At 49.2% G+C, this 27,170-nt stretch overlaps 6 protein-coding genes across 8 annotated transcripts; 4 read left to right on the forward strand and 2 right to left on the reverse strand.

Moving 5' to 3' along the window:
• Positions 1-1,361: 1,361 nt before the first annotated feature.
• Positions 1,362-6,196, forward strand: CLIC1 (chloride intracellular channel 1). Its single transcript, XM_006875587.1, has 6 exons — positions 1,362-1,446; positions 3,342-3,451; positions 3,653-3,778; positions 3,938-4,044; positions 4,634-4,815; positions 5,808-6,196. Exons 1-6 carry the CDS (start codon positions 1,408-1,410, stop codon positions 5,967-5,969), a joined length of 726 nt encoding a protein of 241 aa, XP_006875649.1. The 5' UTR covers positions 1,362-1,407; the 3' UTR covers positions 5,970-6,196.
• Positions 6,197-7,641: 1,445 nt separating this feature from the next.
• On the forward strand, positions 7,642-10,298 carry DDAH2 (dimethylarginine dimethylaminohydrolase 2). Its single transcript, XM_006875588.1, has 6 exons — positions 7,642-7,938; positions 8,063-8,162; positions 8,289-8,362; positions 8,491-8,610; positions 9,839-9,988; positions 10,182-10,298. Exons 1-6 carry the CDS (start codon positions 7,642-7,644, stop codon positions 10,296-10,298), a joined length of 858 nt encoding a protein of 285 aa, XP_006875650.1.
• A 2,132-nt stretch (positions 10,299-12,430) lies between these two features.
• On the reverse strand, positions 12,431-14,020 carry LOC102817478 (chromosome unknown open reading frame, human C6orf25). Of its 3 annotated transcripts, XM_006875589.1 has the most exons (6): positions 13,966-14,020; positions 13,437-13,784; positions 13,211-13,301; positions 12,832-12,872; positions 12,641-12,717; positions 12,431-12,535 (listed from the first exon to the last, which is right to left on the reverse strand). In XM_006875589.1, the coding sequence occupies exons 1-6, from the start codon at positions 14,018-14,020 to the stop codon at positions 12,431-12,433; spliced, it is 717 nt and encodes a 238-aa protein (XP_006875651.1). The 3 variants fall into 3 exon arrangements, with proteins under 3 accessions (XP_006875651.1, XP_006875652.1, XP_006875653.1); XM_006875590.1 differs by lacking the exon at positions 13,211-13,301 and having other exon boundaries at positions 12,641-12,736; XM_006875591.1 differs by lacking the exons at positions 12,832-12,872; positions 13,211-13,301.
• Positions 14,021-16,058: 2,038 nt separating this feature from the next.
• LY6G6C (lymphocyte antigen 6 complex, locus G6C) lies at positions 16,059-18,257 on the forward strand. Its single transcript, XM_006875592.1, has 3 exons — positions 16,059-16,110; positions 17,471-17,581; positions 18,046-18,257. Exons 1-3 carry the CDS (start codon positions 16,059-16,061, stop codon positions 18,255-18,257), a joined length of 375 nt encoding a protein of 124 aa, XP_006875654.1.
• Positions 18,258-19,970: 1,713 nt separating this feature from the next.
• LY6G6D (lymphocyte antigen 6 complex, locus G6D) lies at positions 19,971-22,310 on the reverse strand. The gene is made up of 3 exons (XM_006875667.1): positions 22,256-22,310; positions 21,998-22,141; positions 19,971-20,200 (listed from the first exon to the last, which is right to left on the reverse strand). Exons 1-3 carry the CDS (start codon positions 22,308-22,310, stop codon positions 19,971-19,973), a joined length of 429 nt encoding a protein of 142 aa, XP_006875729.1.
• Positions 22,311-24,333: 2,023 nt separating this feature from the next.
• Positions 24,334-25,492, forward strand: LOC102816849 (sperm acrosome membrane-associated protein 4-like). The gene is made up of 3 exons (XM_006875668.1): positions 24,334-24,385; positions 25,002-25,127; positions 25,266-25,492. Exons 1-3 carry the CDS (start codon positions 24,334-24,336, stop codon positions 25,490-25,492), a joined length of 405 nt encoding a protein of 134 aa, XP_006875730.1.
• The last annotated feature ends 1,678 nt before the right edge of the window (positions 25,493-27,170 follow it).

Below are 27,170 nucleotides of genomic sequence, written 5' to 3' on the forward strand. Positions count from 1 at the left end.
CAACAACCCAGTTTGCGGAACATATTTTGGGGTTATTTTTCAACAGGTCATAATTAATTTGATAGAACTCCCAAACCAAGGCTACTGAGGAGGAAGAGAGCTAGTCTTTTTCCCTATTGATTTATTTATGGGCTCCTGGTGTGCTGGACTGCAAAGTTGGTTAGAACACAGATCAGTGGTTCAAGCTCTCCAGCTGATACTTGAAAACCCCATACAGGGTGGCTATGAGTTGAAACCGATTCGACAGCACTTAACAACACTAAGGATTCCATAAGGCATTCAGGTGATGTAGTGGGTTATGTGTTAGGCTACTAATCACAAGTTCGAATCCACCAGTTGCTCTGTGGGAAAAAGATGAGGCTTCCTGCTCCCATAAAGATTTATAGCCTGGGAAACTATATACCGGGTCAGTATGAGGCCGAATCGACTAGAAGACACACAGTAACAACTAAGGACTCCATTCACATTCTTCTGTCTGGTGTTTGCTTTTCACCCCCAGCAGGTCCAGTTACCATCACCCCATAGGGTCAGTGCAGCTCTATCTATCCTGGGACCACACTAACCCCAGGATATCTCCAAGGCAACCTGTGATAAAAGGCCAAGGGACACAGGAAGGGACCCAGAGCTGGCAGGCAGAAGTAGAGGCAAAAAGCTGACCAGGCTCTGGAGCAAGCCTGTACCTCCCCCTAGGTGGGGCCCCTTAGTTCAGCTTCCCTTTTCCCTAGCACAAGGCTGGATATCTCCTTTCTCATCTCCTGCGGGACCCTTCACCACCTCTTCCCAGTATTCCTGCTTCCACTTTCAATTTCTTCTCCTGGGTCACAGTCTTAACATGCAAGAGGAAATAAAGGACCACCGTTTCAGTTCTAAAACCCTTTGTCTAGGTTTTATTGAGTGTGCCCAAGCCCAAGCCATTGGTATCGAGTTTCACGTGTGAGGGTAGAGTACTGTTTGTCCTCTGATTAATGCACCAGGGAAACTGAGGCAGAAACTAAGTCCTCCAGATGACTGGAGAAACAAGGGGGTTTTCAGTATTCCCTCTCCTTAAAACTCCAGACCCGATCCTCTGGAAGACCTGAGGACCTCCTCTCTCTGCCCACTCCTTGGGCCTATGAGTCCCGCCCCCCTCCCGTCCCCTCCCCAGGTTCAGGGCGGGGCTGGTCTGTGAGTCAGCTGCTCTCCGATCCAGCTCCGGAGCTGACAGAGCTGCAGGGAGCTGGGTGTGGGGTACGCTAAACTAACTATTGGGGAGACTGTCTGGAGCGAGTGGGTCTGATCGGGCTTGTGTCGTGCTTAACGTACAACCCTAGGTCCAGAAGAAAGACAAGCTTTCTTTGAGACCCGCCCCTGGCCCCGGCCCCTCCCAGTTCCCCCAGTGACGGCTGCTTCCTGGTCCCCGACTCAACCATGGCTGAAGAGCAACCACAGGTCGAATTGTTCGTGAAGGTAAGGACACCCCCTTCCTCCTGGGCTACGCTCTGAATTTCTGGAAGTCAACTTTCTCGCCTTTCCCCAGTTCCAGGCTTAACGTCTCAATCCCTTCCCGCCTCGACTCCTACCCCAACTATTCTTTAAGGGGATTTTCCGGGAAGGGAAAGATAATTGACTTGTGAACAAGTAAGAAGAGTTCTAGGCTTGATGATGAAAAGTTTGTTGAAGTTCAAGTTTCCCACAGAGGAATGTAGAGAAAAAGGAGAATTCCTAAGAGTTCAAAAGATTGACTGGAAGTGGAGGGTGGAGGCCAGCTGGTGGAAGGACTGGAAGAGAAAAGGGGCAGTGGAAGTCCAGTAGGGTTTGGGAGGGACACCAATTAGCACATGTGGCCCTAAGAGAATATCAGAAATTGAGAGCAAGAGTTATTGTGGGTGGACTTGGAGGGGAGGGTCAGGGAAAGGAAGATGTTGTGTTGTGTGAGGCCTGGGGGTGGGAGAAAGTAAATTGAGAAGAATTGTGGGATGAAAAGAAAGAAAGGAGAGTGGGAGCAGGGCAGAAAGGATGATGGGATTGTAACCCATATCCTGGTGACTTGGGAAAGCATGAGACTGGGAGGCAACTAGAAGATGGGAGTTTAGCTATAGCTATATACAAGGAGAGGAAGAGATCAGAAAATGAAGGGGATTCAGGGTTGGGTGTTTAAGAGATCAGAATCAGAAGAAAAACCCCTCTCTTTGGGTGTGGATGAGGAGAGGTGGCCTCATGGCATTTGAGTATCAAATCACTGACAGCAGCTTTCCCAGTTTCTGCCTTGCTGCCTGCGAAGTGGGCAGCCGCTCCCCTTCCCACCCCTTCCCACCCACACTGCCTGCCATTTCCCCTGTCCCAGAACCTGTCTCCTTGCCCCTCCCTCCTTTCCTACGCATTCTTCCATCCTTCCCTTTCAGTCACCTCTCTCTCCACTTTCCCCCCTTGTGTTGATCTTGTCTCTGTGTGTTCCTACCTCTCTCCCTCTCTTTTATGCTTGGGTTTCTTGGGCAGCCATTCCCTCTCCTTGTGCCAAGGGAAGTTGAGGTGAGCCTAGGTCCAGCCCCTTTAGGTGTGGTCCCCACCTCACTCTCATACTTGCCTCAGGGGCTATTTTTACTCTGGGTGAGGCTGTGCCACAGCAGTACTGGCCCTATGTCCTGTGTGAGGAGGATTTTCTTGAGCCTGAGGACTGATTCTTCATGCTGGGAGACCCCCAGACTGGGAAGAGGGAAGTGGCCTTAGCTACCCAGGCTGAAGTCTCATAGGTCCCTGCCCCCACTCCCTAGCCAGGAAGGAAGCTGCTGAGGCCTGAGACACAGAAGAAAAATGAATCACCCTCAGCTTAGGGGGAGGTGCCCCTTGGGGGATGAGGTCACCACTTGCCAGTTAGAGAGCAGCCCCCACTCTGTCAGGCCCTCCATATCTCTAAGATAGGCTCAGGACTCCTTGACTTCCCACCCAGAAATAACTTAGGTGGAGATGTAAAGAACCAGAACTCTTGCTATCAAACCTTTCCACTCTACCTTAGGTCCTACTTCATTCAGGAATCAGGCCTCTGGACCTCTAACTGCAACTCTGTCCTCACTAAAATCCCAAACTCCTCTGCTCTCTGGGGTCCATGTTCTCCCAGATCCACGCCTTCTACCTACTTCCTACCTGCTCTCAACTCTTTGAGGTGTCAGAAACCTGCCTTTGCAGAAAATGCCCCCTTTGACTCAGTTCAAGGGTGGAAAACTGGGTTTGGGGGGATGCTGTGTGTGTGTGTGTTGTGACTATGCAGAACACAGCTGGGCCTGGTAGTAGGAAATGCAGAGAATGGTCTGGGGAAGGGGATGAGATATACCAGGCCTAACCTTGGGGTGGGGGTTGCTTTTCAGGCTGGCAGTGATGGGGCCAAGATTGGGAACTGCCCCTTCTCCCAGAGACTGTTCATGGTGCTCTGGCTCAAGGGAGTCACCTTCAACGTCACCACTGTTGACACCAAGAGGTGGGCCCACTTTTGTACCTTTAAACATTTCTTGCACACACATTTGCACACACAAATACCCACTCACCTACCCAAGTCCTTCCATCTAGAACCTTTTCCCCCTTCACCTGAAGTCCCTTTATCTTCCCACATCCCTCCATCTTCCCTTTCTTCTTCTCCTTGCCCCCTTTTCCTGTCCTGATGCTTGACCTCTTCCTCCAGGCGGACCGAGACAGTACAGAAGCTGTGCCCAGGTGGGCAACTCCCATTCCTGCTGTATGGCACCGAAGTGCACACAGATACCAACAAGATTGAGGAATTTCTGGAGGCTGTGCTGTGCCCTCCCAGGTATAGGGACACTCAGAAAGGAAAGCTGGGGAGCTGGAAGATTCTGAGAAAGAAAGTGGTTGAAGAAATCAAAGTCAGGAGTGGTGATCCGGCTAGAGCAGGGGAGCTGAGCCTCCTCTCAGGAAGTGGTCTTACTCTGTTTTTCTCATTGGCTCTTAGGTATCCAAAGCTGGCCGCTCTGAACCCTGAGTCCAACACAGCTGGACTGGATGTATTTGCCAAATTTTCTGCCTACATCAAGAATTCAAACCCAGCACTCAATGATAGTGAGTCTTGTGGGTCTGAGGTCTGGATCCTATGAGGAATAGAGGAGATCCAGGGGGTTGGGAGACAGCAGAAGCACCTAGAAGTTCAAATATAAAGGTATCAGGAAGATAGAAGGGATGTTGACTAAACTTCCCCCTCTCTGATTTTTGCTTAGCCCTTTTACTTCCCTGCATTCTCATTGGCCATGACTTTTAAACATCTCTCATTTGTTTCCTAGCCTCTTGGTCTCTGTTGTAGGACATTAGTTGGCTGCTGGACTGCTTTCTAGCAGAATAGCATTGTACTTAAGAACAATGACTAGATCCAGATTACTTGTGTCCAAATCCAACTAGCTTGGGCAAGTTATTTAACCTTCTATAAATCCATTTCCAGATCTATAAAATGAAGATAGCAATAGCTATTTCATAGGTTGTTGTAAGAGTTAAGTGACTTTTTATATGTAAAATGGTCAAAGTAACTTAGATTATATCAGGGCTAGTTATTATTTTGATCTGACCTCACCATTATTATCTATTCCCCCTTGGACCTTCTTGCATTGCCTAGGTAGGGCTTATTCCCAATGTGCTAATCAAGTCTTCTCTTGCACAGATCTGGAGAAAGGGCTCCTGAAAGCCCTGAAGGTTTTGGACAATTATTTGATAGCCCCCCTCCCCGAAGAAGTAGATGAGACCAGTGCCGAGGATGAGGGCATCTCTCAGAGGAAGTTTCTGGATGGCAATGAGCTCACCCTGGCTGACTGTAACCTGTTGCCAAAGCTCCACATTGTGCAGGTGAGTGCTCAATGTGAAGAGAGGATCCTGTTCAATGTGAAGAGAGGATCTAGATTGGTTCTTTAAGGAACAGTGTAGTTACATGACAGTTAATCCAAAAGTGGCTTCTGCTTGGGGTGGTTTCCATAGATTGCCATCAATGACAGACCCCACCCAGTCCTTCTTGGCAGTCATTGCTGGCAAGACCGCTGCTTGAAAGGATTACATTCCATGATACAAACTGTAGGTGCAAAAAGATTGCCCAAAAGTAATCCATCCCAGTATTACTTTCAAGAATGTTCTTCCTGTATCCATATCATCGCCAAATCCCTAAATCAGACAGAGCAGGCTTTTCCTGAAGTCAAAGCTTTACCTTTCTTTGCAGCTTCAGTCTCCACTTCCTCTTGTGGAAGTTGAAAAACTACTGGTTACCATTTTTTGTTATGACCCCAAAGCTATGAGTTAGTTTTTGAAATATGGGCCCAGTGTCAGTCTGCCACATAACTATATACTGAACAAATCTGCTATGTACTATGCACTGAAAGATACAAAGATCTTGAAATCTAGGTAAGATAAAGCATTCACATGAAAGTTAATAATACATATTTCACAGCCAAATAAAGAAGAGACAAAAATCACTGGAAATTCTCTCAAGAGGAGAATTTTAATGGCATGTAAATAATGTAGTATCGCAATAAAAATTAAAATCAAGAGAAAAGTAACATCCTGAAAAGGGTGGTCCGGAAAGGGGCTAGCTATAAATGGCTGGAGTTCCAGTAAGTGGGAAGGAAGGGTGAAAACATTGCAAGACTGTGAGGCATTAAGATGACTGAAGATGATGATTCTTGTGAGAGGTTAGAAACAATAGGAAAAGAAGTCAGAGGTTCTTGAAAACCTGGATAAGAAGGCTAGATTTTATCATGTAGGTTGTGGGAGAAGGGGAAGACTATCAATATGACAGCCAATGTGGTTACCTAGGACTAACATGTTGGTCCCTCCTCTCCTACCCCTAGGTTGTATGTAAGAAGTACCGGGGATTCTCCATCCCAGCACAGTTTCGGGGAGTGCATCGGTACTTGCACAATGCATATACTCGGGAAGAATTCGCTTCTACCTGTCCAGATGATGAGGAGATTGAGCTGGCCTATGAGCAAGTTGCGAAAGCCCTCAAATAAGCCCCTCTTTGGGCTCCATCACCTCCCTCTTGTTTCTCTACAAAGGTGGTTTCCAAATGGCTACCCAATGGACATACTTCAAAATGGCCAGTGGGCCCTTGTACAGGGCTGGCTAGGGGGTGAGGGGAAAGGTTGGGAGACCTGAGTGCGATTTTTATTGTGGGGTTGGGTGGGTAGGACAACGTATTTCAGTAATAAAATACAGAATGAAAATCTACTGGTGTTTTACACAAAGGGAACTTGAAGTATGGGTGATATGAAATGTGATGTGTGTCAATGACTTTGCACTCAAGCCAGGGATTAAGATGAGGGGTATGTGCTTGTGGTGGGGCTGTCATTTTCAGTGTGAGCTGAAAAGCAGGATACTGCCCGTCCCCCCAAGCACAGCCCAGTGGTCCATGCCGTGTTTGCAGCCCCGCCGCCAGGGCCAGCTTGCTAGCTCTGGGTGGGCCCAAGCTGCGCTCATTGGGCGGGGCCTGAGTCTTGGGAAGGGGGATTCTGTTTCCGTGAAATGGGCGTGGCTTATCGGGGCGGAACGGGCGTGGTCTCTGAGAGCCCTGCCCCGTCCCGCTTAGACAATGCCCGGGAGCCGCCAGACCGTCGCGCCCCCGCCTGATCGGAGTATGTGAACTAACCTACCCCAGTGCCCCTCAAAATTCAGAGCTTCCAGTCCCCGAGGCTAGACTAGGACTCCCTTCTCCATCAACTCTGGCCTCGAGAGGGAGGGAACCGAGCTGAAATCGCAACACAGAAGGAGGGTGGGTGGCCGCTGGAGGTGAGTCTGGGGAAAAGGGTCTCCTAGACGGTGTGGGGACCGGAACTTTGATTCTTGGGGTTACTGGGCCCACGGCTGCACCAGACGAAGAGTGCAGGGGACCAGTATCTGTATGTGGAGCTTTTGCCGGGTGGACTTGGGATAGGTGGATCAAGGGACTGGCTCCTGGAACCCGGAGTAGCACCCACTCCCCGGAACCACGCCCCCCGGAACCACGCCCCTCATCTCGTTTTCAACCTCTCCCAATCTCCAGGGACACGGTCTGGTTTTTACTGGGTCGCGCTGGGGGCAGCTTGAGCAGCCGGGTGGAGAGAGGATGTTTAACTCTTTACGCGCTATATCTTCTTCCCGGCCCTCTTCTTCCTTTCTTGCTCGGGTATCCAGGACTTCCATCCCCAGGCCTTGGATCTCACCCTGTCTCCTCTGTCCTATAACCTCTGTGGGTCCCTTGCCGGACTTCAGGTCCTTCTGGCGTGAGCAGTTGAGGGTTAAGGGGGTGGGAACGCTACATTTTTGGGGAGTGAGCGCATCCTAGTGGCTGCCAGGAGGGGCGCCCAACAGGAACCTCGCGAAGCCCCCAGAGCAGGGACAACAGGTGTTTTGGAAACCAGGGGTCTGGGTTCTGTTAGTTGGACTTTCTCCAAAGCAGCAGACTGGCGAGGGCACGAGGTGGAGGGGGGTTGGCAAAAGGAGGCGGTGTAGAATGGGTGGGACGAGTGGGAGGGGCTCTTGGAGATGGTAAGACGATGACCTAGGCATTCTTAACCGGCCCCTATGCCCCTCTCTGCTTGTCTCTTTCTCTGCTTCCCCCCTTTCTGCTGCTCCTTCAAGACAGGTGAAGTAAAAAGAGAAAACTAAGCAATCAGCGTTGCCGGAGGAGGCGTCGGTGTGGATGGGATGGGGACACAGGGAGAAGGGCTGGGCCGCTGCTCCCATGCCCTGATCCGGGGAGTCCCAGAGAGCCTCGGGTCTGGGGAAGGGGCGGGGGCTGGTCTCCCAGCACTGGACCTGGCCAAAGCTCAGAGGGAGCACGGAGTGCTGGGGGGTAAACTGAGGCAGCGACTGGGGCTGCAGCTGCTAGAACTGCCATCTGAGGAGTCGTTGCCGCTAGGACCACTGCTTGGTGACACGGCTGTGATCCAAGGGGACACAGCCTTAATCACGCGGCCCTGGAGCCCCACTCGCAGGTCGGAGGTGAGTGCCAGGGAGTGGGTAGGAGGGTAAAGAGCTGGAGGAGCTAGAAATCCCAGGGTTTAGGGAAGAAATGGGAGACTGGGGCGTCACTAAGCTTCATGCCCTTCTCTTTGCCTGCCCCAAGGTGGATGGAGTCCGGAAAGCCCTCCAGGACCTGGGACTCCGAATTGTGGAGATGGGGGATGAGAACGCGACGCTGGATGGCACTGATGTTCTTTTCACTGGTGAGGTTGGGGTGCTGGCACACCCAGCTTCTTCTGACACTGGGAAACAAAGTGGGAGACTGGACCATCTCTGGCCTTGGTTCCAACTCACTCTCACTCTCAAACCTCCATGACCTCCTGGCTCAGGCCGGGAGTTTTTCGTAGGCCTCTCCAAATGGACCAATCACCGAGGAGCTGAGATCGTGGCAGACACATTCCGGGTGAGGAGCTGGCCCAGCTTGCAGCGGTGGAGCAGGGACCCACTGAGGAGGGGGAGCCTAAGAATAGCATTCCTTTGTGGTCATCCTCTATCCTTGTACCTCTAAACACCGTCCTTTATTCTCCCTAGGACTTCGCAGTCTCCACAGTGCCGGTCTCGGGTCCCTTGCACCTGCGTAACTTCTGTGGCATGGGAGGACCACGCACAGTAGTAGCTGGCAGCAGTGAAGCTGCCCAAAAGGCTGTCAGGGTGAGAAGGGTGGGGCTATGACGAGATTGGGCACGGTCAATGAATTTGGGCGTAGCCCGGGAGACGGGGAGCTGGGGTAATTTAGAGAATTAGACCTGGCCTCAAGGAGCTGTCCATCTAGTGGGAAAGAACTCTCAAGTAAACAAGAAATTCGAATAGCTGTAGAGGGCTCTAGGAGGTCGCAGAACAGAGGCAATAAACTTCTGCTGAGTTTCAGGAAACTCCCCAAAGGTAGTATCTAAGATGTGACTTGAAGAATGGGTGGGACAGACAGGTGGGGTATAGAGAAGGGGAGAAGAGGGTTGGAGGTTTAAAACAAAAGCATGTAAATTCTGCCTCATGGAACAGCAAGACTCAACCTGTTTCAATATATATTCATCACCATTTTCAAATGCAAGGGTTGGAGATAAGGTAGCATTCGCCACTTTATCTTTTTTGTTCTTAATCCAATTAAAATTCCCTGTATCTAAAATGTTGCCTTTTAATTAACAAAACGCTTATCAATGTGGTTTGTGTATGGTATTGTTGTTATGTGCTGTTCTGACTCATAGTGACCCTGTACAGGGTTTCTGAGGCTGTAAATCTTTACGGGAGCAGAAAGCCTTATCTTTCTCCTTGGAACAGTTGGTAGTTTCGAACTGCTGACCGTGAGATAAGCAGCCTGATTCATAACCGCTATGCTACCTGAGCTCCTTGTGTATGATATTAAATAATGAATATTTAACACACACACACAAAAAAAAGCATATGAATTTGAGGTGGTTATTGTGTGCCCTGGTGTGGCACTGTAGGATAAGCACTGGACTGCTAACCAAAAGGTTGGCAGTTCAAACCCACCAGCCACTCCTTAGAAATCCTATACTTGACAGTACTTAATAACAACAACATTGTGTACCCTAGAGCCTATTCCAACTCACAGTGACCTATAAGACAGAGTAGAACTCCTATAAGCGTTTCCTAGGTTGTAATCTTATGATATTTGCTGATGGGTTCTGATCCTCAGATCTTTCCATTAACAGCTGAGTGCCTTAACCACTGCAACACAGCTTTTTAAATTCAAGGTGGAAATTGATAAATGTAATTAAAACACTTAGCAAAGTGGCCAGCAATAGTATGTACTATGTTCTTGCTGTCATTATTATTCCACAAATGTAACTCAGACAGACTGATTTGCAGAGTTCTGAGATTTGAAGGCTTCATCATCTCTCTCCATCCATCTCTCTCCTAGGCAATGGCAATGCTGACTGATCACCCCTACGCCTCCCTGAGCCTTCCAGATGACGCAGCAGCTGACTGTCTCTTTCTTCGTCCTGGGTTGCCCGGTGCATCCCCATTCCTCCTGCACCGTGGAGGTGGGGACCTACCCAACAGCCAGGAGGTGAGGGAGAGCAGGATCCCCACCAACACTACTATCAAGCAGGAAGGCGTCAAAGCAGGCCTTAGTGGTGGGAGGACAGAGGGGTGAGGTACCTTCACTAGAAACTTAGGTGGGGTAACTCTGAGCTGACTGGAAGTAGGGCCTAGCTCTGGCCTCAGAGTCTTACCCTCCCTCTATTGTGCCCTCCCTGCAGGCACTGCAGAAGCTCACTGATGTCACCCTGGTTCCTGTGTCCTGCTCAGAACTGGAGAAGGCAGGCGCTGGGCTCAGCTCTCTCTGCCTGGTGCTCAGCACACGTCCCCACAGCTGAGGCCTGGCCCTGGGTCGTGGCTGGCACGGGGTTGGGAAGCAGCACGAGTAGGATTTTTAGGAGAGGATTTTTAGATAGAGGATGGTGAGTAGGTAATAGTGGAAAAAGGGCCCCAAGATGGGGGCAGGGCATAGTGTAAGAAAAAAGATAGGGGCCACTGGATAAGTCCTCTCCCCAAGAAACAATAAAATAGAACTGACCTTTTAGACTGTGGCTGCTGTCTTATGGGGCCAGAGGGATAGGGGCAGGATTGAAATCTGAGGTTGGGAACAGTGCTGGGAAGGAGGCTTCTCATGAAACAAATCTTCTTCATTAGGTACTTATTCATTGTCCAGCCCTGTCATAGGTGCTTGGGTGAAAGATGAACAAGACAGAACCTCTCTTGTGGAGAATGTGTCTGGGGCATAGAAGGGAGAACATAAACAGATCACACTCTGAATTTATCTAAATGTCAGATGACTCAGACAAGGGTTGATTACCAGTCTGCCCAGCTTGATAGGAAGAAGAATGATGCATCCAGGGACGTTCACTTCCATTCACTCATTTATTAAGGCATGTTGTTGTTGTTAAGTGCTGTCGACTCGGTTCCGACCCATAGCGACCCTGTATAGGGTTTCCGAGGAGAAGCTGGTGAGCTTGAACCGCCGACCTCGCAGTTCAAATGGCTTTGCAGTTTGGCGCATTAACCCACAGCGCCACACAAGGGATAGCAGTCATATAAAAAGAGTCAGTCCCCTGATGTGAGGGAATTCAGTTGCAAATTGAAATACACTGTTGTAATGGAACAATTCATATGAGGGTGTTGCTATGAGAAAAATAAGGGACTCCCTGAGGCATCAGAATGTATGAAGAGGTATGGCAAGGAAGGTCAGAAAAGGCTTCAAGAAAGGTTACATTTGAACTGAGTCTTTAGATAAATAAGAATTAGGCAAGTAGCAGGAAGAAAGAAACAAGATATTCCAGAAAGAAGGAATTGCATCGACAAAGGAGATTGGGGAATTTAGGAAAATTGCTCTAAAGCTGGCATGTTGTATCCATGCGGGGTAGTGACAGGATGAATTTAGAGAGTGAACAGTCCTGTAGCACCTTATACATAAATCTAAGGACCATGAGCTCGGAGCTGAAGGAGAGAAATACTGACAAAGTTCTGGAATTAGGACTGTCAGAAGCAGCTTAATAATTGGGGAGGATCTCTGACTGTAGGGAAGACAAAGGCAGGGGTGACTTAGGGATATGGGTAATGCAGGCAGGAAGTGAGAGTACGTTCAGGCATGGATTTGACAGTATAAGACAGAAACAAAGAGGACTTGGTGGCTCATTGTGTGACGATGAGGAGGGAGAAAATCCGCATGACCCCAACTTTCTGGCTTGGGCAACTGGGTTCACCAAGAGAGAATCCAGATGAGTGAGTGACTTGGGAAGTGACAAGGTATTAGACTTTGCACATGCTCTGTGTAAGATTCCTGAGACCAGTCAGGCAAGGATGTCCCAGCGACATTTTTGGAAATTCCAGATCTAAGATGTGAGCTAAAGAGAGATCAGGGTATCATTCATAAAGGTGAAGACTGAATGTCTGACTGTGAATCAGAGCTTCCTAGAAGAGAGAGAGGAGAAGAAAGAAAAACCTAGAATAGTTGGGAATGCAGTAGGTGAGGGGAAAAGGAAGATAAGTCCAAAAGTTAAGTCATCAGTTTCAAAGGAAAAAATTAAGACAATAATCTAAGTCAAACAGATTAATGCTAAACAATGTTTACAGGGTATGGCCTTAGGGAGAGCAGATGAGCAGTTTCAGCAAATGGGCAGTGGGAAGTAGAGTAGAATGAAGAAGAGAATGGAAGAAGCAGGTGGAGGACCCTGGTTCACAAAGCTTGACTGTAAAGGTAAGGGAGGAATAGGGCAACTATTAGCTGTTGATGTCCTAAAATGGATATGTAAGGTTTAGAGGCTGTGAAAGGCCACCAGTGATGAAGAGGTGGGAGTAACTGAAAGATCAATGACAGGGATAGCCTGGAACCCATCCAGTCTAATGCGCATTTCTACCCCCTGGTGCCTTTATTTTTCAGGTGAGGGGTGAGGAGATGGGAACTATGGAGAACTGTGAGCCTCAGATTGTGAAATTTGAAGTAAGGGCTTTAAACTACAACTGCATAGATGGTGGAGGCATCAGCTGGGACCTCTAGGGACAGGCGGCGAGTGCTTCTCAGGGCCATATGGTCCAGGTCCGCATAAAGCAGGCTCTGAAGGGTAGGGAGGAAGGCAGAATGGGACCAGTGATCTGAGTCCCTTGGGGATTCAGGGGTCTTCCCTCAGGGATTCTGACCAGCTCCTCTCCATCTCCTTACCGCTTCCTGATCAGGATCCTCTGGGAGCTTGGGCTCCTCCATTACTGGCCTCTGGGGCTCGGTTTTCAAGAGCGGAGCTATGTGGGGGGAACAGAACTGAGGAAGAGAGGATAACCAACTTGTCTGCTCCCAATAGGAACTGAGGGATGGAAGATATGCGGGTAGGGAAATGGGTTTGAAGTTAGTCTCACCAAATCTGGAGGGTGGTCGAAGCTGGTGCCGGGGAGAGCGCCTGAAAGGGAAGTATACAAGTTTTCCTAGAACCATCCTTTTTTTTTTCTTTTCCCTTGTTCATTCTCCAGGGTCCTAAGCCCCACCTAAGACCAGTCGGGAACTTGGCTTTGACGCACAACTCACAGTATGCTCCACCCACACAGATAGCCTTGCCCAGCGTGATCCTGTCCTCTCGCCCCCTCATTTGGCCTCGCCTCGGGCGCCGCCTACCAGGCCTGTGGCCCCACCCCAAAATTCTGACCAACTCCTTACTCCAAACCACACCCCAGTTTTCTGGTACCGCCCTTCCCACCTCTGGTCAAACTCTGTAAACGAAGTCCTGCTCCTCCAGCTCACCTGCGCAGCCACCAGGCCACGCCCAACACTCCTAGTCCCAGCGCCAACCCGGCGCTAAACAGCGGGATCAGAACCTGGGAATACAAAGGCCCTGGAAGGAAGAAGTGGGATGCCGACGTCACGGGTGCACGCAACTCAGTCTCCCACTCAGGAGCTCCCGGGCCCAGTCAAAGCCCCTTTCCTTCCCGAGGGCGTATGTCCAAATTAAGTTCAGATCCCGACTGACCATGGGGACGTCCCGCGGTCCTACAGTTGGCGGGGTCCTCCAGTACATGAAGCACCGTACGGCTCTCCTCCTCTTGTCGGCCCTTGCAGAAAAAGGTGCCCGAATCTCCCACGCTCAAGAGCAGCTCCAGCCGCCGGATGCCAGGGTCCAGGGCACGTAGGCGGCCAGTGAAAGGCTGGGCAGGGGGCACCGTGGATGTCCCGCTAGATGAGGCCCACATGATCGTGCGGCGCCCTTTGGACAAGCCCTTACAGGCTGGAAAGTTAGGTGCCCAGGTCCAGCGGATGGGGCGTGAGACTCCTACACAGGAAAGATTCACCCGGTCCCCAGGGCGACCCTCCAAGAAAGCTAAGAGAGCCGGAGGCAGTAGTTAGGGCAATTACACACCGAAAGGCGACCCCTTTCCTGTCTCCTGTCTCCAAGGCATCTGCCTTCCAGCCATCTGAGTCTTTCCCCGTCCCCTTCCAGACTCCCCTTCTCCTGCGTTAGTCTTTACTCAATCATCCCCAAGGTCCCAGACATCGCTTACCCTCCGGGTCTCCTTGAGTTCCTGAGAGCAGCAGGAGCTGCAGAACCAGGGCCATGGTTGGGATGGAGTGGGGAGAGGGAACAATGAATCAGCCTGGGAGACCGGAAGAAGTGGGGAGCAGGGGGCCGGCGGGGCTCAGATAAGAGCAGGGGCAGGGCTAGCCGTTGTCCTAATCCCTTCGGAATGGGATCCTCACAGGTTCACTCACAGTTCTCAAACGGTTGTTGTTAAGTGCCTTCATGTCTGTTCCTACTCAGAGTGACTCCGTATAGGGTTTTCAAGGAGCTGCTGGTAGGGCTGAACCTGCATCCTTGCAGTTAACAGTTAAGTGTTTATCCTACAGCAGCACACCAGGACTCAAACAATGGTCACTTAAAATCTGTCCTTTGCCCATTTATACCAGCACTTTCCCTTACTTTACTACTGAAACTTAACATGTATTCTGGGGCCTGGCTGTCTGAGTTCAAGTCCTGTCACTGCTATCTACTAGCTGTGTGATGTGGGCAAGTCTCAACTTCTTTGGGCTTCTTTTGTCATCTGCTAAACGGAGGTAACAGCACTTAATTTCATAGAATATTGTTGTGAAGATTTCATAAATGAATACCTGCAAAACACTCCTATGTGGCTGACACATAGAAGGGTTATTTAAGTATTCATCATTATTATTACTATTAACCAATCAGTCAATTGCCACTCAGGTGGGATGGTGGAGCACAAAAGGAGACTTATGGTTACCCCATGTATCAGAGGACTATGCTCCATAGCATTTTCAGTGGCTACTTTTTTGGAAGCAGATTGCCAGGCATTTGTTTTGAGGTGCCTCTGGGTAGGTTTGGAGCCTACAGCTGGGTTAGCAAGCAAGCCTGCTGGTTAACTGTTAGTTAATCATCCAGGGATTCCATGATTACAATTGCTGTGTTTATTTTGGAATCCTGGCGTAGTACCGTACTGCCAACTGCAAGGTTGCTGATTCAAACCCACCCATCACTCCTCGGAAACCCTATGCAGAGTCACTATGAGTCTGAACTGACTCAAAAACACTTAACAACAATTCTTATTTTCCCTTCTACCTCATCTCTCTGTGCCCAAGCTGCTCCTCCCAGCTGCATTGCCCCACCCAAGCCAGCTGACTTTGGTTGAGTTGGCACCCTTTGGTGCACACAATACACATCCAGGATTTCAACAATCTTTATTGGAGCAAAGTGACTGAGGCCAGACCAACCCCAAGTCTCCCTAGGGGGGATCCCAAGAAAACTTTGGGGAGCCTGAGGTAGTTCCACCTTAACAGGTGGGCTGTGGATCCCCTAGACCCCCAGGCCCAGCCCACACTTCTGCTAAGACTTCACAGAAATCCTCCAATCCTCTGTGAAGTCATAAACCCCTGGGGCTGCGGAAGGGTTGGAAAGATCAGCTAGAGTGGAATTAGTATGAATTTGACCCCTCCCATTTGGAGTCTCTGGTGTGGCACTGTGGGCTAATGAGTCAGACTGTATAGTCATTTGAACTGCAAGGCTGGTGGTTCAAGCTCACCAGCTGCTCCTTGGAAACCCTATACAGGATCCCTTTGGGTCAGAACCAACTCAACGGCACTTAATATAACAACACCTTCAGTTTTTTACTTGGGCCTGCATGTCCTTGCAAGTGCCCCTCAGGGTCTCAACAGGGAATTGAATTTGGCAGCTAGCTTGGACTGCACCCTATTGTCCACTTCCCAGGAATCGGCAGAAGCCACCACCATGGTCACTGCAACATTTCAAAGGCTTTGGGTAACATTGGTTCAGAGGACTTGACTGGCAGGGCCCTCAGCTAAGGGCCAGTTAGGGGCATCTTGGCCTAAACCAAGAGTGAAAATGGAGTTGACACCTGCTTTCTCCTGGTCCTCTTTCCCCCCTCACTCATCACAGCTGGCTCAGCCTTTCCCCACCCCTTCTTCCCTCCCTCTGAATTGAGCTGTGTGTAAATGGAGGGAGGGACTACCAGAGGTTGAAAGGGAGGGGCCTGTGGGAATATAAACTCTCAAAAATCCACTCAACTTCAGAACAGAGCCCTGGACCTAATCTGCTGTGACTGCTACCATTCTCAGGACCCTCATCATGAAAGGCCTTCTGCTGCTTGCCCTGTCTTCTCTGTTCTGCTGGGTCTCAGGTGAGCATTTTGGGGTACAAGGAACTGGTTCATCTGACCAAGACCTTCATACCCTGCCCTACCCATTGCCTGACACTGCTTACCACTCAAGATCCCAAGTACCCCAGCCCCAATGGGCTCAGCTATCCTGGGCCTCCAAAACCATGCTTCTATCCCCAGATACCTTTCTGCCTCCAAGACCCACTCGTCTCACCTGCCACAGCTCCATACTATTGTTCTCCACCCTAAGAAGCCCATTTCTCAGAAACTCTCAGATCCAGTTTCCAGGCCAGGTCCCTACTCCACTACCCAACTTACTTTCTCCTGCTCAACAGGCTTCCAGCTCAGAAACCCAGGTGTTCAGCCTTAGTCTCCTTTTTCACCCCACCCTCCCACCTCCTCCATTAGTCCTTCAGCCCAGGCCTGTTCTATAGTCTCCCCTAATCCTCCCTGGGTCACACATATCCCACTTCTGTATTAGGGTCACAATTTCCCACATCTTGCTAAAGACTGAAGTGACTTTCTTGATAGTTCTCTTCACAAGTAACCTTTTAGAACCTCCCAGGGAGACTTCGTGAGGTTTCTAGTACAGGGCTATCAGGGTTTGCTCACAGTCAGGCACCCCACCCTAGAAGCCAGAATGGTCTTCAGTGAAGTATACTCACAAGGCTCCTCCACCTTTCCTTCCCCAAACCTTGAATTAGTGGAGAAGGCAACTTTGGAGTGCCACCATCTGCACCTACCTTCTCTATCCTGGTAAGGTAGTAGGATAAAATCTAATCATATGTTTTCCAGATGTTATTCCTTTCTGCCAGAGCTGCTGGGGTGAGCGGATCCCATTCAGGTGTGGCTCCTCTTCCCACGCTCTTGGCAACCCCAGGGTAAAGAGTATGTTCCTAAAGTTGTCCATAAATGACTTTTCCTTCAGCCTCAAGTTCTCAGACATTGCTGCCAGTGTTGTAACCCCCATGATTTTCATATTTAAAATCATTTCCTCCCCTGCAGTTTTCATCTCCATCTTTGTCCACTTCTGAATTCCTTCATCTTCTCCCTTACCTCCCTCCCCTCAGTCCTTCCAAGCGGTATCCCCACATTCCATTCTATTCCCAATCCCAAATTTGTGTTAGGAGCTCTACCCCTTTTGACTCATTCCCAAATGGCATAGAGTGAAAGAAGGTATTTAGGGTGTGAGCCTTTCACAAGACAACAACTCCACCCTTGTCTGCCTCCTACTTTACACTTTCTCGCTTATTCACCTGCTCTGTCCCAACCCTACCAAACTAGTCCCAGTGCTTATGTGATTGGCTTTTCTCCACCTGCACTTGGCTACCCACAGTGAATCAAATACTCCATCTTCTCAGCCTAACTTGTGTCTTCCCAGCTGACATTCGCTGTCACTCCTGCTATAAGGTCCCCGTGCTTGGCTGTGTGGACCGGCAGTCCTGCCTCCTGGAGCCAAACCAACAATGCCTGACAACGAATGTGTACCTCGGTAACAGCCCCTTCTTCAGTGGGGACAAGGGGCAACTGGCAGACTCCATGGAAGGGGCTAGGATTAAGGTTGAGATTGAACAGAGAATTACAATGATGATATTTGGCCAAGGACTATTACATGCCAAGCAGAACTAACTGTTCTAAGTCTTTACATGGATTGTTCCAATTATTGTTCCTAACCACCCTATGATGTGGGTACTATTATTATACAAAGGAAACTGAGCTTCAGAGAAAGATAGTTCCAAGACCTCACGGTCAGCAAGTGATGGCACAAGAATTGGGAGGTGGGGATGGAGTAAGGAAATGCAGAAGGAAGATTAGACTGAGAAATGATATAGAAGAAGAAGGACAAGGAGAGGGTTACGAAGGAAGGAAGCCTGGGTATATGTATGGGGTGAGGTGGGGGACACAGGCTTGCCAGGTGCCTATCCCAGCTGACCCTCTGCCCACTCCTACCCCTAGGTAAGATGTGGGTTTTTTCCAATCTGCGCTGTGGCACACAGGAAGAGCCCTGTATTGAAGCCTACAACCAAACTAGCCACAGACTGGGCCTCACCTATAACACCACCTGCTGCAGGAAGGACAACTGCAACAGCCCAGCCCCCCGGCCCACCCCCGTCCTGGCCCTTCTTCTTACCTCCCTGGCTGGCCTTGGCCTCTGGCTACTGCACTGAGACTCACTTGGTGACCACCCCTCCTCCCAGTTGCCTCAGCCTGAGCTTCCTTCCTGGGTCTCCATTTCCCCTGGTTTCCCAGAATGGTCTCTCCCTATCTTTTTTTGCTGTTTTGTTAGACACTGCATGCCCCCAACCCCGCCAATGATCTAGCTATTTGGCTCTCCCACTGCCCACCCTGCTTTTATCCACTCCATTCCCAATTCTAAGGAGTCCGGGTGGTGCTGTGAATTAAGTATTGAATGGCTAATACTAGGTCAACCGTTCAAACCTACCAGCTGTTCTTGCTCATGCAAAATTTAGTCTCAGAAACCCCAAAGAGCAGCTTTACTCTGTCCAATAGGGGAATAGGGTCAATCTGAGTAGAAATTGACTCAACAGCAATGAATTTGGGGTTTGGTTTTGTTTTTTAAATTCCCATTTCCCTTCTGGACCACTCCAGATTGTCCAGGGGCCCCTTGAAGGGTCCCCCCTTTGCCTTCTGTACCCTATCCTGCTCCACTAGGGGAGCAATGGGGCCAAGGCCTGAAATGGGGCTTCTATGTTACAAATCGGGCTGTGAACCATAAGGTCAGCGGTTCGAAACTACCAGCCGCTCCGCGGGAGAAAGATAAGGCTTTCTACTCCCGTAAAGATTTACACCCTCGGAAACCCTGTTACAGGGTTGCTATGGGTCGGAACCAACTCGATGGCACTTAACAACAACAACAACATGCTATTCCCAAGGAAGGGTGTGCTAGCCTCACCTCATGGGACTGATTCCCCAAACCTTGGCTCCTCACATGGACTCCCAGCCCCATGCTCACCTCTTTCCAGTTTGAATAATAAACATATATGTCTGAAAAATTGTGCATTTTTTGTCAGTTCACCTGTCAGGCACCCGCCCATGGAATAACCCAATCTCCATTACAATGTTTTCATTCCCTGTCTCGCACCCAAGATTATCCTTCAAGGAGTTTCCCCGAGCAAGCTGACCTGGGGTGGCTGGAGGAACAGGTCTAGCAGGCCTCCATTTTCCCTTCCAGCACATGGCAAAGACACACAGGCCCCAGTGTTTGGAGAAACAATCCTTATCCCAAATTTAGGCCACACCTTTGTTGTGCTGCCAAGAAGACAATGCAGTCTGGCTTGAAGGCTCTCCAGAAAGGGTAGGAGAGTTAGATGGAGATGGTGCCAGGAGCCTCTTCCAGGTCTCAGTCCCACAGGTTAAAGCCAAAGGCTTCACCTGTCAAGGTTTATTAAGTGGGACACCAAGCAACTCTCCTATCACAGTGCTTACATTTCCTTTCTAAATTCAGAATACTCCTATCAGATGGCTGTTTATAAATGGAAGGTGGTAAAGAGGGGACTAAGCACAGACAACCAGCCTCAAGGAGTCCTCATGATCTCCACTCCAAGTCTGGAACCTGCTTGCTCAATGGCTCTCGTTGCTAAGAAAGATTGCCCCTCGCAACAAGATGGTAGCAGGGTCAGTGAGTCACTTAGAGCAGATTCCCCTATGTCCTTTGTGGTTTAATTGGTTAAAAAGTCCACTGAGGTTTGGTAGCCCCTAAACTAGAACATGGATGCCTCCACAGAACCACTGTAGAGCTCCAGACAACAAAAGACAGGTGGAATTTTCCAATCAGCTGTGGAGTGGTTGGTAAATTTTAATGGCACACAGAGAAGTGTGTGTTTTCACCTTAGATGTCCAGATCTCCCTCACTCCCTTCCCTACCACTGCCCTCGCCATAGCCCTGGCAAGAGCCAGGCTAGAGCAGTGGCTGTTACAGCCAGGATGGATGCCGGGACTGCTTTGATTGTCACAGAGCTGTTGCATAGGTCTCCGAAGCAGCAGTCCCTGTGGGTTGTGTAAGTCACGTCTCCCACCAGCTCTGTCTCCACTTGATTGCAATGATGGGCTGCCACGCAGGCTGGATGATGATGGATCACGGTCACTGAGGCTGAGAAAATGAGACTGGAGTGTTGAACCCTGGCTTGAGGGTTTGCTTTCTGGGGTAGAGCAGATGTGATTTCAGGAAGCCCAAAGGGATTCTCTGCCCCCCTCAAAAAATACCTCCCTGGAACCAAGTGATCAGAGTCAACACCGACATTGTGAACCTCCTGATAAGATGCACTGAGACAGACACAGCATCACAAACACAATCATGCACTGTTGAATGACCTCAGTCAAATCATGAGAAAGTATTGGAGTCACCTGAATGAGAGACATTCTATAAAATAACCTATCAAGACCCTTCAAAAGTGCCAAGGTCACAAAAGACAAAGGCTGAGAACTATCACAGATTGATGGTTGATGGTTATGTGCCGTGGAGTCGGTTCCAACTCATAGCAACCCTGTACAGGGTTTCTGAGAATATAAATCTTTATGTGAGCAGAAACCTTCATCTTTCTCCTGCAGAACAGCTGGTAGTTTCAAACTGCTGACCTTAAGGTTCACAGCCCGATTTATAACTACTACGCTATTGGAGGAGACTAAAAAGATACGATAATTAAATGCAATATGGCGCCTGGACCAAAGAAGAGACCGTAGTGGAAACCCAAAAGCCCATTGCCATGATTTCAACTCATGGTGGCCCTGTAAGACTGAATCGAACTGCTCTGTAAAGTTTCCATGACTGTATATCTTTATAGAAGTAGCCTCATCTTTCTCTCTTGGAGAGGCTGATGAGTTCGAACCACGAACTTTGTGATTAGCAGCCTAATGCTTAACCTACAGTGCTACGAGAGCACCTAGTGGAACAACTGGCTAAATAGAATAAGATTAGCTATAGTATTGCATCAATATTATTTTCTTATTTTAATAACCGTACTATGGTTATGAAGTCCCTGGGTGGTGTAAATAGTTAACACACTTGGCTGCTAATCAAAAGACTGGTTGGAGGTTTGAATGTACCCAGAAGCGTCGTACTCTATCTCCAAAAAGTCAACCACTGAAAACCTTGCATAACACAGTCTGCTCTAACATTCATGGGATTGCCATGAGTTGGCATCAACTCAATGGCAAATGATTTGGTTTGGTTTGATTTTTCAGCAGCTAACCAAAAGGTCAGCAGTTTGAACCGTTCCAGAGAAAGATGGGGTAATCTGCTTCCATTAAGATTATATTATTATAACCTATACTCTTTCACGTGTTGGGATATGTTGTTTTGGCTGCAGTATGTGAAAAAGAAATCCAGTCTCACACAAACATCAGCTGAGTAAGGAAGACACTTGAGGTTTCTTCAAAACGGTTTTAGAGACTTGAAATCAACTCAATGGTACTCAACAACAACAACATGATTAAATAGGACGTTAATATTAGGGAAGCTGGTTGAAAGATATACAGAAACCATACTATCTTTGCAACTTTCTGTCAATCTAAAAGTATTTCAAAATAAAATATTAAAACATACATACCTCCCTAGTCTTTAGTTGATGCCTGAAATTTGAAGTTCGGTTTTGGTTTAATATTTGGATTCCTGCATTCCAGAGACAGAGCTTTTTCGATCATTTGTACTTAAGTGAATGGGCCTGTAAGATACTTTCTGGACAGTAAAGAGGAGAGGGGTGGAGTACAAGGACCCTGGGCTTCTGAGAGGCTCAGTGCCAGGAGCCAGAAGGGACTTAGAGACTGCTCTACTTGGACAGTGTAGTCACCATCTGTCCAGAGCCAGACTGAGCCGAGAAGCCAGAGGATTGGAGGGAAATGGGGCCTGGAGGCAGGAAAGGGCTAGAGAAGAGAGAGAAACAGGACTTACGGTTTCCAGAACGTTTCATCTGCCCCGATTCTAAATGGGGTCGGCGGTCAAGGAAGCCGCAGCGTTCGCCCTCGCCACAGGTGGTCACGGTGCCTTTGCAGGAGCTTCCAGGGTTTCTGCAGTCAAAGCACCGCATCCGGGTTCCTGGCAGGAAAGAGAAGGCGCTGGATGGGGGTGCCCAGGCCTTCAAGAGAGCTGGCTGGCAGAAGGGAAGAGGGGAGGACCGGCTGGGTCAAAGGTAGCAGGCCTCCTCCTTACCCAAGGCCGTCTCCAGCAGGGTGCCCAGCAGGATCCCTACTAGTTGGGGGTTCATTGTGTCTGCCTGTGTCTGTAGTGCCTCTCCCTCCCGCCCACCCCCCTCCCTGACTCTATTCTGGCAGCCTTATATCCCCCTTGCCTTGGGCTTTATAGGGCAATAAAAAGGGGAGGGAAGAGTTGTGTCTCAGCCCTGGGGCTAGACATTAGGGGCCTCAATGAGTACAGACAGGGAGGGGCCTTGACAGGGAAAAGAATTTTCAGCCTCCTCTGGAGACCCCAAACTCCTCCATCCTCAACAGTCATTCTAAACCTGGGACCCATGAACTCAATGCCATTAAATCAATTCTGACTCCTGGCACCCCTACTCTTGTAGAGTAGAACCGAACCGTGTTCCATAAAGTTTTCCTGGCTGTAATCAATCCCTACAGAAGCAGATTACCAGTCTTTTCTTCTGAAGTGCCACTGGATGGATTTGAATTGCCAGTCTTTAGCAGCTGAGCACACACTGTTGATGCTAACTTCTCAGAACCCCTGCCCACTGTTGTTGATTCCAACTCATAGAGGTCCTACAGGACAGAGTAGAACAGCTTTAGAGGGTCTTTTCTGAAGCAGACAGCTTCATCTTTCTCCCAAGGGGCAGCTAGTGAATTCAAACCAAGGACCTTTGGGTTAGCAATTCAGTGTTTAATGCACTGTGCCATTGAGACTTCATCCAAGTATCTAAAACCCTTTCAAATAAACCTCAAGCATCTTCCTTTCTCAACTGATGTTCGTGTGAGACTGGATTTCTTTTTCACATACTGCAGCCAAAACAACATATTCCAACAGATTGAATACAGAAGCAGGAAAAACCCAGAGCTGTTTTATTAATTCTGACATTCGTAAAATTGTAAAGCAATGTCACTCTTCTTTTTATGTTGTTGGGAAATAATAGCTCTTTTTCATGAAAATATATTAGTATGTAGTAGTTTTATTATTTGTGTCTTTAAATGTATTTATTAATAACTAACAAAATTTAAAAAAAATTTTTTTTTTCTAATAAATATTGATGTAACTCAGACAAAGCAAACTTCTGTGAGGTCTTTTATGGTTTTTAAGAGTGTAAGAAAGTTCTGAGACCAAAAAAATTTAAAAATTGTGTGCATGTCATATTCTGAAACCAAAAACTTTTTTGAAATTGGCTGCTCTACAGATACCTGTGTCTCCCCCATCCCAGCTGTTTTTTCCTGATTTCACACCTCCTGGTACATTTGTGCCCTGATTTTCTAGAAGCAGTTTTTCTCTCCTCCCCAGTCTTGCAAATTCTAGCATAACATCCTCCTTCTCCTAAATCCACCTAGGCTCCTAGAATACCCACATCTTCTCTCTTAGTCCTTCTGATCAGCAAAGCTCTCACCCATCAGTGGAAACACACCTGTCCTTCCTGTCCCACGCATGATTAAGTCTTTCCTTCAAGGTAGTAAAGCTGGGAGGAATAATTGTGGGGTAGAAATGTTGAAGCTTTGGGGGGATCAAAGGAATCTGAAGCTGGGTGGGTCCTCTCTCACACAGCTGGGCTTTGTGTAGGTGAGCAGGGAGGGGGTAGTGGGAAGTTGTTGGTACCTTACTCACACATCCCTCAGATCTGGGCCAGGGCTGTTTGAAAGGGTGACCTTGGGATACAGGAGGAAACAGGGAGGAAAAGACAGAGAAAACAAAGACTGGGAGGCTGAATTGAGAGAGCAGAGAACAGCTTGAGGCGAAGGGAGGGAGGGCAAGGAGCCTAAAGGAAGGTGGCAGACATACCCCAAGAGTGGCAGACAAAGCTAAGAGTAACAGAGACAAACACTCTGAGGAAACTGAGAAGACCCTCAAGGGTAGGGAGGACTAGAGAGGGGGTCAGGAGGAGGTGAGAAATGTAGGGCTACAGGAGAGGAGGGTAGAGGTTGGTGAGTCTGGTCCCGGTTCCCGCCCTCGCCTTGGCAAATTCACTCCCTAGGTGTGTTTGCTAGTCCCTCCCTATCTTGTGATGCTACAGCTCTTGAGGATCTCGGGGTGCAGAGCACATTCTTCCAGACTCCTGAGCTCCGAAACCAGCCATGGGCACCTCTAGCATCTTCCTCTGCCTCCTGTGTCTCTGTGGGGCCTTGGGTAAGGGTGGACTCTGGACTAGGAAACTGGGAGAAGAGGTTTGTGGAGGAAAGCCTGGGGAAAGGGTGTCCAGAGGGGGATGAGATGAGAATTGAGGGAGCTTTCTAAAGAAGAGCTACTGGAAATGGTATCAGGCTAGACTGTAGAGTGGAATGAGATAAGAAGTGGTGAAAATAATTTTTTTTTTCTTTCAAATGCATTGGAGAATAACTGTCTCTTTATTGTCTCTTCGTCTGTGTCTCTGACTTGCCTCTGACCCTCCTGTCTCTCACCTCATCCTTTACTTCTTTGCTGGACCTCTATCTGCCCACCTTGGTCAATTGCTATTTCCTCACCAACACCATCTACATAACATCTTCACTTCCCTTGTCGGACTTGTGTCACTGTCTCTCTGTTTGGCTCTGTTTTTCTTGGCTTCTGTTCATGGTTATGGGTTATGTCATGTTTCAAACCTTTTTGCCTCTCCTCTGTTTCTTTTCCTGCATGGTTTCCCCTCCCTTCCCTTTGTCTCTATTTCTACTCTTGTCTGCCTTTCTATCTGTCTCCATCCCTGCCCCCACCACCTCTCTCCCTCAGCTCACTTCTGCCTTCTGCCCCATCTCCATTGTCCTTACAGGTCTCAGCACTTCTCCAGCCCCAAAACGGCTTCGCTGTTACACCTGCAACTTTGCCAAACCCTGCTATCCTGTCCCCACCGAGTGTCAGGATGATGAAGCTTGTGGCATTAGTACTGGCACCTCAGGTAGGACTTTAGTCCCATGACCCTTCTCCAGGTCTCTCTCTGCCTCCACCTCCATCCATCACCCTGCCTTTCCTATGCCACTTCATAGCCCCTTGCCTTCTTCTGGCCCCTGCTTCAGCATTCTCCTTTGTTCCACAGAACAGGGTGAGAACATTGAACGGAGGGGCTGCCTCCCAAGGTCCCAGTGCCCCCTGCAGGGCCATGCCACCTATTGGTCACGCTCCTACACTCTGCTGCACCGCTGCTGCCAACAGGACCTATGCAACGCTGCCACAGCCCTGCAGTGGCTCCCCAACCCCCTTCTGCTCACCACTCCACTCCTCCTATCCGCCAGCATCATCTGGGGAGGCCACCTTCTCCACTAACCATGCAGATCCACAGCCTGCAACCCAGGATGCCCCACTATCACCATAGCCCAGGAAACATCTGCACAGACACTTTTAGGGTCAAGAAACTGATTTTGTTAGGAGACCTCAGATACTTGAACTCAACACCTCCACAGACCCCCTGATTCCTGTGGACAGCCCCTACAGAGCCCAGCTGCATAAAGCCGAGCCTCATAAAAAGCACCTGTTCTATATCCTTTCTAGATGTCCACTACTGATGCCCACTCTTAGACCCAGGTCTCAGGCAAGGTAGGCATTTCAATTGGGCTCTGAGTCCCAGACAAGGGGATCAGAGGGACACCCAATGTGGGAGGAGAGTCTTGACAGAAAAGATCAATTTGGTAGGTCAGGAACTCTGGGAGGAGGACTTGGGAAGTACACTGAATTTAATAAAAGGACTTTCTGGGATTTCAATAACAATGGTTTTTTTGTGCATATACCAGCTCCACATGTGTCTACATGTCACTTGGTACTTGGTGAGTTGGGCGGGGGCGCTGGAACTTGAACCAGAACTTTCACCTCATTCTTCGTCTGTGTCATTCACGTCCTCCTTTTTGCCAATAGCTAAGTTTAAGCCACTGCAGTGTGAAGGCATGAGGCAAGACTTCCAAGGTTCTTCTCCAGTGGCAGTGTGAAGGCATGGGGCAAGACTTCCAAGGTTTTTCTCCAGTGAGGTTCATGCTAGATCAGAGACATATGGGGGCCCTGGTAGAGTGGCTTGTGAGGGTGTGGTTGGGAGCCCAACTCTTTTCTGTGGGAGACCTGGAAATGGCAGAGCTGGGAACATCAATGCCCTCCCTAGCTTTACCAGCCTAGACTTGCCCACAATGATGGCAAGCACCTGGGACAGATAACGCCCCACCTGGAGTGTCACAGAGAAATCTTACCTGTCCAACTCGCCTGCCAGCCTTAGGGACACTCCCTCTACCCTGGGGCAGTAGGGAGGCAGCACTCCATGTGTCAGGACAGTGACAAGCTGGTCACATGCTCCGGATATCCCAATGACACTCCACTGAGGAATGTGTGTGCCTGGGATAAGGACTGTGCCCTGGGAGGAGACCTGAGCACACGCAGCCCCACCCTGACTCAGTTCCCTTCCATTTCTTCTGAGGAAGCCTGGGACCTGATTAAAGGCTCTGGTTTCCTCTTTCAATGTCTCTTCTTTGTGGTGGTGAGAGGATGTCTGACTAATTTGGGGGCAAGTTGAGTTTTCTTTCCTCACTCTCTGTCCCTCAGTCCTCCCACTTTTGGCCTATTTTTTTCTACCTCTTCGTCCATCTCTGTCCTCTTACTGTGACTTGAATCTCTTCCTTTCTTTTTCTCAGTTTCCCTCATTTGTTCTTTGGTTCCCCATGAATGACTGATTGGTCAGTGTTGCACAGATCTCTATCCATTCCCATTCCCTCTTGCCCCCACCAGTAATTTAAGGTTTCCCTCAACCACCACCATGCTGGGGGTTCAGGCCCACCCTCCGCTAGCTGCTGCAAGACAGAGGGTCACACCTTTTTATAGATGACATCACAGGATAATGCTCCTCCTTTCCCCCCCACCCCTTTCCCACCACAGCTTGGCATCTGGAGACCAGCTGGACTGAAAAATCAATGCTCAGCCCCTCCCTCCACCCCCATGACAAGGTTGCTGGGGAATCCTTCAGGTG

This window comes from Chrysochloris asiatica, unplaced genomic scaffold, assembly GCF_000296735.1.
Source record: "Chrysochloris asiatica unplaced genomic scaffold, ChrAsi1.0 scaffold00333, whole genome shotgun sequence".
Taxonomy (NCBI): Eukaryota; Metazoa; Chordata; class Mammalia; order Afrosoricida; family Chrysochloridae; genus Chrysochloris; species Chrysochloris asiatica.